The 14,892-nt window shown below is 44.3% G+C and overlaps 1 protein-coding gene across 2 annotated transcripts in view; it reads right to left on the reverse strand.

Moving 5' to 3' along the window:
- FARP1 (FERM, ARH/RhoGEF and pleckstrin domain protein 1) overlaps positions 1 to 14,892 on the reverse strand; it is a 300,177-nt gene that overhangs the window by 230,573 nt on the left and 54,712 nt on the right. For both annotated transcript variants that reach the window (XM_043478278.1, XM_043478277.1), the window contains exon 2: positions 3,359 to 3,554. In XM_043478278.1, coding sequence (XP_043334213.1) covers positions 3,359 to 3,529 — 171 coding nt within the window. In that variant the 5' untranslated portion in view covers positions 3,530 to 3,554. The remainder of the gene's footprint in view (positions 1 to 3,358; positions 3,555 to 14,892) is intronic.

Here is a 14,892-nt window from a genome sequence, read left to right on the forward strand (position 1 = left end):
GGCTGCAGTCCATGTGGTCGCTAAGAGTCGGACACGACTGAGCGACTTCACTTTCACTTTTCACTTTCACGCATTGGAGAAGGAAATGGCAACCCACTCCAGTGTTCTTGCCTGGAGAATCCCAGGGACGGCGGAGCCTGGTGGGCTGCCGTCTATGGGGTCGCACAGAGTCAGACACAACTGAAGCAACTTAGCAGCAGCAACTCCTTGGAAGAAAAGCTATGACCAACCTAGACAGCATATTAAAAGCAGAGACATCACTCTGCTGACAAAGGTCCGCACAGTCAAAGCTATGGTTTTTCCAGTAGTCATGTATGGATGTGAGAGCTGGACCATCAAGAAAGCTGAGAACCTAAGAATTGATGCTTTCGAACTGTGGTGCTGGAGAAGACTCTTGAGAGTGCCTTAGACAACAAGGAGATCAAACCAGTCAACCCTAAAGGAAATCAACCATGAATATTCATTGGAAGGACTGATGCTAAAGCTCCAATACTTTGGCCACCTGACGTGAAGAGCTGACTCATTGGAAAAGACCCTGATGCTGGGAAATATTGAGGGCAGGAGAAGGGGACGACAGAGGATGAGATGGTTGTATGGCATCACCAACTCAATGGACACGAGTGTGAGCAAACTCCGGGAGATGGTGAAGGACAGGGAAGCCTGGTGTGCTGCAGTCCATGGGGTCACAAAGAGTCAGACACGACTGAGTGACTGAATGTCAACAACAACATCAATCATATTATGTTCCAAGCTCTTTGTATGTGCCAAGAGTTGTTCATTTGTATCAACTCTTTTGTTCTCATGAAATGAGGTAGGGTTTATGATGAGCCTCATTTTACAGAGGAGAAAACTAAGAGATATTAAGTCCCTTGCCCAAGGTGATCAGTGAGTCGGTAGGAGAAGCTGCGATTTAAATCTCAGTGGTCCAACTCCCCCCCCCCCGACATACCTATGAGCAAAGAGGTCTGAAGGAGGGAAGCAACAGTCCCGCCTACTGTCTCAAGAAGTTAGCACCTGGGTGAAACAGAGAGGGCCTCTAAGGGTGCAGAGGAGTTTATGGGCGGGCGGGAGGGGGGAGGTGGTATAAGAAGCCTTCCAGGCAGAGGAGTCATAAATGCAAAGCACGGACATCAGAAATTATCAAGTAAATTCATTTTAAAAGATGCAAACAAACTTCTATTCCTATTTTCTTAGGCAGAGAGTTCCTATCTAGCTCGTAGCTAAACTGTAGCTAGGAATGGAGTTTTGACAGTCTTTGCTTCAAGGAAACAAGAACTGCAAATGAATACATATAATGCTCCTGTGTACATAACAGCAGAGTTTGATGGCCCTTTGGTCCAAACCCATATATGGGAATACCATTTAAAAGAACATATTGCTAGAGATTTGGGCTCAGAAGTCCTTAACAGTACCAAAGGAGAAACACTGAAACAAAATACCTCACCAAACCAGTCTTGCAACAAAAAGAAAGTGGGGGAGAGGGGGGTGGAAGGCGGTGGGACTTGTTCCAGAAGGTCTGAGTCTACCAGGATGGCAGGTGTGCGCCTCTGTTTTTTACAATTTCAGCAGATAAGCAGCGACTGTTCCTCAGAATATGAAGTTCCCAAGTCCTTCAAGAGATAGGAATTCCACAACGAGAAAATGAGAAAGGTACAAAGGTCATTTGCAGTGTGCGATAAATTGGCAGGTTTAAACATAGGTCTTCTGAAGTTTGTCTTCCCTGAGACACTTAATGGTAATTCACACTTTTGGAACAATAGTCTTGGAAATGAATACGACTGAGTGACTCATATCATATAAACGATTAAATGATGGGTTGCAGACGTTAATGCCGACTGTTAAAATTTTAGTTGCTCCAGCCAACAGGAATAATAGACAGATTGTCTCCACTTTAAAAACAGGTTAGGTTCCCAAAGTTTGTTTACAATTGGGCTGTTTGGAATTCAAGTTATTTTTTCACCCCCACATGCAAGCAGCATGAGATACAGTGTGTAGTACCCAAGAGAGAACACAGGGAAAAAGCCAGAGTGTGCTGTGAATTCTACGGATGCTAATTAATTCTTGAGAAAAGTGCCATCGGCACCATACAGAGGTGAACACACGTCCAGACTCTCCCTGCCATTGAAGAGATCGTCTACCTGCACGTAACTGGTGGTGGTTCCTGAGCCTCAAGCAGGAGTGGGGTTTCAAGAGGAGATTGAGGAGAAGGATGGGAAAAGAGGGGAAGGGGCGACAGGGCAGAGGTTCCAAGGAAAACAGCAGAACCATGGGGGTGTGCAGCTCCAGCTGATGAACAAGGCAAGGCTGCTGTTCCTTCATCTCTGCCTGCCTCCTGGACACCTCTTTTGTCCTCCCCCAGCCCCTGGGATAGGGGTCTCTTCAATTCTAGGACTGCTGGACTGTAGGCTGGGTTCAGGGTTTTTCTTTACCCCCACTCCCTACCCACAGTCAGCAAGTTCTCTCCTGATGTCAGAACACCCATTCAGCTCTTTGATTTTTCTTGCCAATCACGCAGAGAAATGGAGCGCTCACACACATGCACTGACCTTTAGAGGAATTGCTTGTAAGCAAGGTTCGATCCCAGGGTTGGGAAGATCCCCTGGAGAAGGGAAAGGCTACCCACTCCAATATTCTGGCCTGGAGAATTCCACAGACTGGATAGTCCATGAGATCGCAAAGAGTTGGACACAACTGAGCAACTTTCACAAGGAGATCAAACCAGTTAGTCCTAAAGGAAACCAACCCTGAATATTCATTGGAAGGACTGGTGCTAAAGCTCCAATACTTTGGCCACTTGATACGAAGAGTCAACTCACTGGAAAAGACCCTGATGCTGGGAAAGATTGAGGGCAGGAAGAGAAGGGGGCAGAGGATGAGATGGTTGGATGGCATCACCAAGTCAATGGACATGAATGTGAGCAACCTCCAGGAGATGGTGAAGAACAGGGAAGCCTGGCGTGCTGCAGTCCACGGGGTCACAAAGAGTCGGACATGGCTGAGTGACTGAACAACCACAAAGGAAATTAAACTGAGATTGAAACCACAATTCCCTCTAACTCAGAAACATAAGTAACACACACATAGGCATATACACAGGTGTCTATTAGTACATGGAAAGTCAGAGGAGAATTCAAGTGACACACCCACTGATATCACTCGTACTCGGTGCACGCAATCAAAAAATCAACACGCATCAATCCAAAAAACCACAGCTCGGACGGAACCAGAAGGAACCAGAGGAGCATGGTGAGGTGGGAAGAGGGCTGCTGAATACACAGACCATCTTCCCGCCACCCAGCAGCACCGAAACCCAGGGCTGAGACGAGCGCCCCCACGCCGAAGGCTGCCCCCAACTTACTGGAACTTCAAAGGCCTCCTGGGTATCATCCAGCATCTGGATCTTGATGGACATGAGTTTTCCTGAAGGCGTGGGGGGCGGCTTCTGTCCATGTTCCAACGTACTGATCCCCGAATTCTCCGGGGCCCCCAGTCTCGATCCTGGAGTTGGCCTCTGCTCTATCTCTCCCATGATGAAAGCAGATTATATACAGTATCTACCGGAAGCAGAGAGAGAAGAAAGATACATCAGAAGAGAAGATGCATCGAGACCACTTCAGTAACATTTGTTCTCTCTGCTCTTCATTGTAGGAATCCCGCCCTTGCCCCCCCGGAAACACATGAGGGCCGGTCAGCGCTCCCCCCAACCCCGGGGCAGCAATCACCTGCTGAGGCTTCAGTTCATTCAAGAACAATGTCACCTTTAGCCACGCAAGGCATGCTAATATTGGAGCATATTTTATTCTTCTGCATATTTTTACATAGCTTATCCTTTTCTAGTTTTACATTCAGCTCTTAATTGTTCATATGATAGACTGTGTTCTATATTATTATTCAGGCTCTACGAGAATCAGGTACCACTCAACACACATTTCCAGTCTGCTGGGAAGATAATGAGCAGTACCTAATCCTTATGATTAGTATCCATTAGTTACCTTTTATGGATCCAGGAACAGACCAAGCAATGCAGACATTAGCAAGATAAACAGATAAAACGTATCTTGTGGCTCCCAAGCTTATAATCTGGTTGAAGAAACTAAACATGCACTTGCACAAACACAGAGGACATTAGGTAGGGTCTTTCCTCTCAATTTCTTATTGGTTTCTATGACAATTACCTCCTAATTAATTTCTTTCCTGCCACACCCCTCCCTCAATTGTTCCCCCTTTCCCAGGAAACCATCCTACATATTATGGTATTGACAAAGCTCTCTTCTCCACCATTCAGAGGTTAAGAGCTAAACTCAGCTGAGTCTCCAATGTTGGGTAATACTTGGAAAGAGACAAGGAGAAGGAATTCCAGGGAAGCAGAACAGCACAGAGAAAGCCATGGGACAGAAATCAGGAGGCATTCAGGAAGACGAGTGAGACTCACTGCTGCAAAGTCAAAGATGCATGTGGAAACTAGGTTGGAATCAGACCACAGTGGACATCAAAAAGCCTAGCTTTTTGAAGAAATATGGTCTTCACCCTGCAGGGAGTCAGTGAATAATGACACAACAAAAGTAGAACTTGAGAAAAATGAATCTGAAGATGATATACACTAATGGGTTGGAAAAAAAGATGAGCTGGCGGGGACTGGGGTAGACCGGTTACAGAGCTACTGCAGCAATTTGAGCTTGAGGGGATAACTTGAACAGTGGTGATGGAAATAAAAAGATGATGCTATAAAACTCATGTTCATGGAAAGATTAACCTGATGTTGTAAACAGTGAGCTCCTGGGAAGGAGAAGATTAAAGTTTAACAATGAATAGCAAGTTTTAAGCCAGGACAGAAGGGAAGATGTGGGAGGGGAAGGTGTGTGCGCTGGGGGCACTGTTGAGGGTTATGGAAGGATGGCTATCCAGTAAGCTGCAGGGCGGTGGAGCTGAATTTGGGCTGTGGGTTCAGAGTCCATGTCGCTGTGGAAGTGTAAGTCAGGGTGAGAGAGAATGTGAAGGGGTGGGTGGAACATGGCAATGAAAAAGCAGAAAGAACAAACATACCCAACCATGGGGGTTATTATGGACTGAACCGTGCCCTTCCCCCTCCCCAAATTCTTATGTTGAAGCACTAACCCCGGGAAACCCAGAATGTGTATTTGGAGGGAGGAGTAGAAGAGGTGACTAAGTTAAAAAAGTCACTAAGGAAGAGGGAGGCAGAGGATGAGATGGTTAGAGAGCATCACCAACTCAATGGATATGAAGCTGAGCAAACTCTGGAAGACAGTGAAGGACAGGGAAGCCTGGGGTGCTGCAGTCCTCGGGGTCACAAAAAGTCAGACTGATTTAGCAACTGAACAACAACATCACCCAATCCAATTGGCATCCTCATAAGAGGAGAAAATCTGGACAAAGAGACACCAGGAATGCACAGAGGAAAGGCCACGGAAGGACACAGGGAGAAGGTGGCCTCAGGAGAACCAATCCTGCCAACACCTTGATCTAAGCGTCCAGCCTCCAGGACTGAGAGAAAATACATCTCTGATAAGACAGCTGGCCGGCGGGACTTCGGGGTGGCAGTAAATTCACACAAGGGTCGATGGAGAAGAGGCAGAGAAAGAGTGACCTGCCTTACTGACACAAAGTCACAGAAGGGACACTCCTGGTCACCTGTGGCGAGAGTGTGGATCTCAGGGCTGTGTTTCACACATTTGTAAACAAGCCACCCTCCAGCTCTTCGCCTCAGGATAAACCGTGCTTATTTTGCAGGTTCTTCTTGCCCAAGGCTCTTCCCTGTCCTGAAAGGTAAGCCAGGTTTCCCAAGAGCTTCCCACTAAATTTCTTATGGAAACCTCTCCTTTTCTCTCTGTGAACCTTGAACGTTCTCACTGTGACACAGAGGACTGGCCTAGAGGCCAATAGATTAGAAACTCTGGAGTCACTCAATAAGCTGGGTCATTGACTCAAAGAACTTTGGCCTAAAAAGACATACCGTTTAACTGGACAGGGAGTGAGTCTGACCACCACCCAGGACACATCATTTACTACTTAGTAATGTTTCTCCCATGCTCACTTCCCCCACCAACTTTCCACCAAAGCCTGTTAGACCTGATTATTCATTCCTTTAGAATCCTTTGAGATTGGACTTCAGTGTCAAGGCCACACTATTTAAGGACCAGCCTTTTGAGTCCTGCTTCCTTTTCAAATGGCCAGGTCTGATTCCATAGGTCTGCCACAGGTCTAATTTCTGTCCCAAGGTTTTTTTTTTTTTTTAAAGAACATAAACCCAAACTGTTTTTAGTTATGTGATTATCCTTTGCTTAATCATCTCCTAGTCTTAAGAAAGACAACTAGACTCTGCTCATGGACTTTACACCGAAGTGAAAGAGATCACCTACATTGGTTCAATCAATCACATGTGTGTGGCATAGATCTAATGAATTATGACATCACTGTGTTTAAAATAATCCTCACAAAGCAGGCAAAATTACTCCCTTACATGTTTTCTAAATTTTGTCTCATGGTTAAAAATAAACACAACTGCCAGAAAAAACTGACATCAGTCCAGCTGGCCTTCTCCATCGCCAGCCTCCTCCTTGCACTCTTGCCTACTCTGGTGTTGATCCCTCCATGCCTCTGGGAGCATCCTCCGCTGCCATCTCCAACCTCACCTTCTGTTCCCTGCACTCCGTCCGAGTGGACAGGCCCTGCCCTCCATCACTGGTACTGACCCTGAGCACACGGCTTCCTACTGCTGAGGCAGAGCAGGATAGGTCTGGCTGTGGCTCTAATGTGCAGCCAGAGAGGGAGGAAAGGGTCTGTCCCCTCATGTCACCCAACCGCAAAGGTGTTCCAGACACATTTGCTCTGCGTCTGACCGGAGCAAAGAGCAAGGCTCCCATCCTCTAAATGGGACCCTTTCTCTCCACGCTGGCCCAAGATCCCCAGGAAAACACTGTAATTTTTAACAGCTTGGCATTTAAAAATTAAACTGAGCTACTGACTTAATAGACAGTACCTTAACTTCCTTTATCTTTAGTCTTTGAATGACCTCATGCCTGGATTATTTCTACTTCTGGATATTAATGTTTCAACAAAGCCTGTCACACTTTCTTTTTGTTGTGATACTTGCAGGCAGATTGTTGCTGTACATGGAAAGTGTTGTTTAACTCAAACATAAATCCAGCCAAGAGTTTTGAGCTGAGCAGGCTAAGAATGTCAAGGGAATATCTGAGCAACGCTGGCAAGGCATGAATGGGTAACAATAACTGAGGCAGGATAGCAAAACTGGTGAGTCCAGTAATAAAACAGCCTTCTACATACACATCTACCAAGCCTAAAGGCCTCCTGTTTATAAGTATCAATCCATGCTTGATTCTGACTTTACCTTCTTAACTTACTCCAACTTCTGAATTCCTAAAGATAAACAGTCAAGGTTAAAAAAAAAAAAAAAAAAAAAAGATTAATATTTCTTTCCTTGTGGCATGTTGTTACTATCGTGATCATTCCAGACCTAAAAGTACAGAGCTGTTTGTGAAACTACTTTCTTCTCTAGGTCTTTTTGAAAAGTTAAAGGCAATAACGATTACAACAAAGAAAGTAGTGGAGATTTTAGTTGGCAAAGAAAAGGTAAAAAACTCGAATTGTCTTGTTACAGTCTCTTGGCTTAAAGACTTCCTCTTGGAATTCACCCAAAAGCAACAAGGAACATGAAAATGCAAACTGCATCCCAGAGGAAACTGGAAGACATCTGTAGCACAACAGGAGGGGGTGTTGCCAAACTGCAGGGAAGGTCAGACAGAGGAGAAGAAAAACGCCTCTCGGGCGGCTCATGCCTGCAGAACCATGCTGCCCAAATAATGAGGATATCCAGCAACACGCCCAGCAGAAACTTTCTGAAAAGGGTAACAGATGTGCAGGTAGCACTAAAAGCTTTCCTGGGCAGCGTATGGTGAGAGATTTCCAGAAGCAGGAAAGATCAAATTAAATGAGATACTATACAGGTAAGACATATTAGCAGGAAGCAGTCTGTTGCCAAGGCAAAGTGAAAAAGAGAGACCCCACTAGGAGCACAACCAGTCTCTGCAACCTTGAGGAAAAACAAGAGTTGAAAGGATTATACATACATACACACACACATACACACTCCCAGGTCACAAGAATTCCCATTGGCATGGGATATGGCCCTGTCTCCCGCCCAGGGGAAGTTCCTATAAATAGCTACTTCATAAAGAACTCACCTAATCACAAAAAAAGAAATCCTTTACAGAGATGCCACAAGAAGAGAAATATGAAAATGAATGACAGATGAACAACACCCACCAAAGCAATGTTACATGCAACAGATGAAAATTTTACCCAAATGTATTTTCATAAATTAACAAAACAATGAAGTAACTGATTCTGTCTACAAAAACAGAGTAGGAATTTCAAGAGTTCAGGGAAGCAAGAGAAGGAAATAAAAGAGGAAGAGAGACATCAAGATGAAAAAACAGAAAAATGGTTAAAAACGGCACTGCTATATAATGAAGGAATGTGTCATTCTCAAATTCACACACTGAAACTTAATGCCCGGCGTGATGGTATTTGGAGTCAGGGTCTTCAGGAGGTGATTAGAGATTGTAAGGGTGGAGCCCTCATGAATGGGGTTAGTGTCCTTATGAAAAACATTTAGAGAACTCTCATCTCTTCCACTATGTGAGGAAAACATACCACCCAGGACAGTAATCTATGAATCAGGAAGTAGGTCTAGACACTGAACCCACTGACCATTGACCTTGGATTTTCCAGCCTCCAGGACTGTGAGAAATTTAAATCTCTGTTGTCTTCCTGTATGCTACTCTATATGAGTCCATTTGGGTTGCTTTAACAGACACCAAAATGGAAGTAGCTAAAAGGAAATACACACTGGTGAAAAAATGAGAGTCTTGAGGGGGAAAAGGGAACGAAAAAAAAACAGCCAGCAGAAGATTTAAAACAGGAAAATCATAAATATGGAAGATAAACAGAGGAGACCCAACACACCCTTAACTGGTGTCCCAAAAGAAAAAAGAATAATGGAACAAGAAAATACTTTAAAGGTATAATTCAGGAAAACATTTCAGAAATAAAAGTCTCCATAATAAATAAACACATCATGTCCCAGAACAGAAGTTTCCTGTTTCATCACAGAAATTCAAACATTAAGAAGGAATCATTTGGGCATCTAAATAAAAGTCTAAAAAAACACAAAATATATGAGGGGACAAAAGTTCAGACCCATCCACAGCAACAGCTGTAACCAAGCAAGACTCATGAGTCAGTTCCACATCCTCTGCTGTAGCTCCTCCCTATCTCAGGCATCTTTCCTGAGTTTTTCAGATGCTAGAAACCACCACCAAATGGAAGGAATTAACTACTTGATGATCATGAGCACGTGGACCTCAGATCTACTGATGCCTAAGGACTGATAAAGTTAGCCCGCCCTGTTACCTCGCCATGAACCAATCAGAAAATTGTGCACGAGACACTCACATAACCCTGCTTCACCTGGCCTTTAGAAATGCTTTGCTAAAACACGGATGGACCCAGAAAGTGCCATATTGAGTGAAGTCAGACAAAGGAGGAGAAATATGCTATGATATCCAAGACATGTGGAATCTGAAAAGAAACAATACAAATGAACTTACCTACAAAACAGAAGCAGACTCAATAGACTCAAAGACTCAGAGAATGAATTTATGGTTGCTTGCTGCCAGGGAGGGGGAGGGAGTGGAGAAAGGGAGAAGGGATAGTTAGGGAGTTTGGGATGGACATGTACACACTGCTGTATTTAAAATGGATCACCAACAAGGACCTACTGTCTGGCACAGGGAACTCTCTCAATGTTATGTGGCAGCCTGGATGGGAGGGGAGTTTGGAGGAGAATAGATACATGTATATGTATGGCTGAGTCTCTTCATTGTTCACCTGAAACTATCACAACATTGTTAACTGGCTATACTCCAACACAAATTTTTTTTTTTTTTTTTTTAATGCTTTGCTGAAAGACTTTGGGAAGTCTGGGAGTTTTTTGAGCATGAGCCACCTGCTCTCTTTGTTGTTTGGGCCTGCAACAAAACTTTCTCTGCTCCAAACTCATGTTTCAGTTTTTTGGGCCTCACTGTGTGTTGAGTACACAAACTTGCACTCAATAACATGTTCAATGTTTAAATGACCAAACTGTTCCAAGAAATAAAAGATGAATCCAAACATGAAATCCAGCTGAATTTTCGTTCAAACATTTAAATGAATCAAGAACTCAGGCCCTTCTGGGGTAAGTTATTAAAGGATAAACTGCAAAACAAGAGGCCAAGCGGTGAGACGAAGGAAAGCAATTATTGGTAAACTTTAAATCCATATGTACAGTAAGAGGAAGGCTAAAATCACTAATATATGCAGAATATTCTAATTCCTGACAGCACAGAAATAATTTAAAAATTGGCAAAGGAAGGAGTTGAGATGGCAAGAGGCCTGTAGGTTAATTGTTACCGTATGTTACTATTAGACAGATAATAAAAAGGGAATTTAAATCCCCAAAAAATACACAAGTGGCTAATAAGCATGCAAAAATATGTTCAGCACTGTTCCCCACTAAGAAATGCAAATTGCATCCACAATGATATTTTGCACCCACTATAAGGGACAGTGACGTGTTATTGACAGTGGGGGAAAAAACTGGAATTTTTCATACACTGCTGATGGCTGGTGGGAATACTAAAAGGGGCAGACTTTGGAGAATATTTGGGAAGCTTCTTACAATTTAATCATAAAATTTCACATACAACCCAGTCATTGGGTTCCCCTACTGACTCAGGTATTATACTACTAGACATTATCCCAAGACAGATGAAAATGTATGTCTTCACAAAGACTTGTGTATATAAGGATATTCAGAGCTTAAAAAAAAAAACAGCACACAGAAATAATCCACATGATCACCACCCAGTGAATGGATAAGGAGAACATGGTATATCCATACAAGGGACTATTATTTAATAACAGAAAACGAAATGCAAATAAACATTACAACACACACACACAAAAAAACACTACAACACAGATGAACCCCCAAAACATTTTGTTAAGTGAAAGAAGCCAGATGCAAAGGACTCCATAGCATATGACCCTACTTACATGAAAATATCCAGATAAGACAGATTTAGTGAAACAAACTTGTTGCTTGGGCTGATAACCAAAGGGCCTGGGGGATGGAGATCTTTTGGGAGGCGATGTAAACGTTCTGAAACTAGATTGTGGTGATGGCCACGTAAATCTGTAGATTTACTAAAATCCTTTGAATTGTACATTGAAGACAGGTCAAAGGTAGAACATGTACACACATGAATATTCTTGGAAGGGCAGAGGCAGGAGAGCTGGGTCCATGGAGACAACCATCCTGGTTATGAACAAGAGTGAGGAAGCTTTGAGATAGATATGCTTTTCGCTGTATACTTTGGGGACCTTTAACGTTTTATACCATTCAGAACAAAATTAAGACAATTTTTAAAATTTCACTTTCTAAGCGGACACATTCCTGCAGTCCAGCCGGGTCCCCGTGAGAATATGAAATTGACTAAGATGAAATCAGAGTGAACAAGGTACCAATCATCAATCAAAACAAGCTGATCAAGAGGAATTTTGGCAAGAGGTCTTCCTTCCAGTTTTAAATGTAAGTCACTGGAAAATTCCAGACAAAGACAGACTCATAGAAAGTGACTAATTCACAGAAGCAGGAGCCCAAGTTAGATGAGAGAGAAGCTACAGACTTGGGTTCCAGAGCCTCTGGAGAGTCAAGGGCTGAAGGCTGGGGAGGCAAAGACCGACCATATAAGACTCCCAAGAGGGCAAAGGCTGTTCACGCCAGCTTAGCAGCGGGAGACAAAGCCACCTTGGGTTCCCGTCCCCGGAGAGCCACAGGCTAGGGACCAGGAGACACGCCCCAGAAAGGCAGGCGGCCCGGCAACTCTGGAGCACAGATGGCCACGGCTGGCCTCTCACGAGATTCTCCAGGCCAGAGTGGGTAGCCTTTCCCTTCTCCAGGGGATCTTCCCAACCCAGAGATCAAACAGGGGTCTCCTGCATTGCGGGCAGATTCTTTACCAACTGGGCTATCAGGAAAGCTTCACGAAACTTAGATATGGGGTTTTAAGAAAGTTCAAAACACAGCTATCTGGACGGATAGATTTGCTTATTTCAAAAAAAGTCTGAACGGAAGTAGCAACTGCAGATCATCTGTTTTACACCAACCAGACACTTCAAACAGGCAAGGGGTTGACAAGCCTGCTGGATCATTTGGGAGAAGAGGGACCAGGGTATCAACTCTTGGCAAGTGAAGTCAAAGTCGCTCAGTCGTGTCCAACTCTTCGCGACTATACAGTCCATGGAATTCTCCAGGCCAGAATACTGGAGTGGGTAGCCTTTCCCTTCTCCAGGGGATCTTCCCAACCCCAGGGATGGAACGAGGGTCTCCCGCATTGCAGGCGGATTCTTTACCAGCTGAGCCACAAAGGCATGGGCCAAATTTCACCCTCAAAGTAGGGAAAAACTCAACTGCGGAAACCTGATAAAAGAGAATTTCTTCACTGTCTTGCCTCTCCAATCCCAGTGGGAAAAAATTAAACAGGCTCCCTTAAATACCTCTAACAAACCTCTGCAAAGTACTTCAAGGAACACTCAGAGCAAAGGAGAAAGCTTCTCACATTGTAGAGGTTATTTCCAACGTCTAGTTTTAACCACATCGCTTTTCTACTCAAAAGCCCGAGTCTTACCCACACCAAGATAAATGAGAAAATTCCCAGCCGGGCATTTCAATGACCTGCCCCCATCTCTCTCCTTGTAAATAATAAACTGCTTTCTAATCCAACTGGATTCTGTTCCACACACCTGCATTTTCCTACTGCTGTGTAGTTGCTTCCTTCTATAAAATATTCTACTTTATAGACGGTTCTGATGTTACCTCCTCCATAAGTCTTCCTTGGTCTACTTTCAGAGGGGAGAAAACCCACCTTGCGTCAGTCTCCCTGGCATTTTGTTTGTCTGTGGCTTACATTTCACTAGATCTCCAGGCCTCTCTCCTCTTTTCCTGCACTGCAAACTCAATTACAAGTCCAGAGGGGCAGGACGAGCCTGGTTGCAGTTCCCTGGGAATGTGACATTCCTCTCCGGTCTCAGGGAGAGAACCCGCCCGACTTGGGGACTGCAAAAACTTCAGGAGTCGCGTCTCCACCGCAGACATCACTTTCCTAAAAGATGGCGAAAAAGCCCACCTCTGCCTGCAGGGCTTCTTAAAAAGTGGCTGCAAACTGGCAACATCAATACCACCTGGGAGCTCTTTAGAAATGTAATTTATCGGCCTCAGCGCAGGCCCCCCTGAATCAGAAAGAGAGGTGGGGTGGGGTTAACGAGCTTCCCAGGAGACCCTGGCGGAGGCTCCATCCCAGGACCACTGCCTCTTCCTAGAGTCCCAGGTGAGGATCAGCTGAGGTCAGCAAACCCACCTGACACCAATCAAGCACTTACCTGTTAACTTCACCAAGAAAAAACTAGAAAGATTCTCTCAAAAGCTCTTGGCAAGAAAAAGTGGCATTCCTTTTCCCATCCGATTTCCATTTGTATTCCAACCTTGTCCTGAAAACAGTTTAAGACAACGCTTTTCTTTGCATTTTCACCGATCTGGTAGCACCTATTTCCTCCAATGAAATAAACAGGCAAAGACAAAAATGTAGGATGGGGGTGGAAGTAAATAAAAGGCATGGGGAAGAGAAGGCTCATACTCCATGAGGAAAAAAAAAAATCTCCAATGATTCACATTTTCATGATGCCCATTTCTTGGTGATTCCGGGAGTACGAAATTAAATTTTGGATTCCCCTCCATTTTTCTAATCAAAAGCCCTGGGTAAATAAAATGGAAGGAGAAAGGCAGTCTTCTGTAAGATAAGAAACCAGCTGGCAGCTTCTTCCAGTTCCCACATAACAATGGCACTGTAGTGTACCCAGAGGCTGTATTTCTGAGGCTGTAGTCAAGCTCACTCTGCTTAACACACATCATTCTTATCCACTCACTAAGAAAAATCCTCTCTCTTGTTCGCCAATTGACACTGGTCAGCTCTCCAAAACCCTCATCTCCTCCGCCCATAAGAAGGCTGCAGTATATGTTATTAGATCTGCTTACTCCACATCCTTGAAAATGACAGACTGTTTAAAGAATACTATCATTGAAATATCACAATAACCGGTATCATTGCCATTCACAAGCATTCTGAAGGACCTGTTACAACCCAGGGCCTACACTTGGGACACCAAGCAGGAACACTGAACCATACAGTTCATCCCTCAAGCAGAAGAGAGAAAGTACTCAGTGATAACTGTTGAAGGCAATGCTTTTATTCTGACAATAGGTACAGTGAACTGTAAAAGCTACAGAGAACGTCAAGGAAGTCACCTGTTCTTGGGAAAAAACTAAGTTTTTGAGTAGCCCTGAGGGCAGATGGAAATGTATGGAGAACACACACAGTCTTGCCGGAGTTCACACCTGCATTCAGTAAGAAAGTGTCCCCCTAATGCCAGGAGCTGTGCCCAAGATGGATACAGACCGTGAGAGGCAAGAAAATAGTGAAAAGGAGAAAGTAGGTGGGATGCAGGTTTCACTCTGCCTGAAATAACAGGGGCCAAGGTATAGGAGGCGCATCTGATGGATCAGAACGAGCCACTGTGGTTTTTAAGACAACGTAAACCCATGCAACTTTAAGAAAAAAAAAATTGGCAGGGAATTCCCTGGTGATCTAGTGGTTAGGACTCAGCACTCTCACTGCCACAATCCTGGGTTCAATCCCTGGTTGGGGAACGAGGATCCCAGAAGGCGTGAAGTGAAGTGGAAGTCGCTCAGTCGTGTCC

Source organism: Cervus canadensis, chromosome 9, assembly GCF_019320065.1.
Source record: "Cervus canadensis isolate Bull #8, Minnesota chromosome 9, ASM1932006v1, whole genome shotgun sequence".
In the NCBI taxonomy this organism is placed as follows: domain Eukaryota; kingdom Metazoa; phylum Chordata; class Mammalia; order Artiodactyla; family Cervidae; genus Cervus; species Cervus canadensis.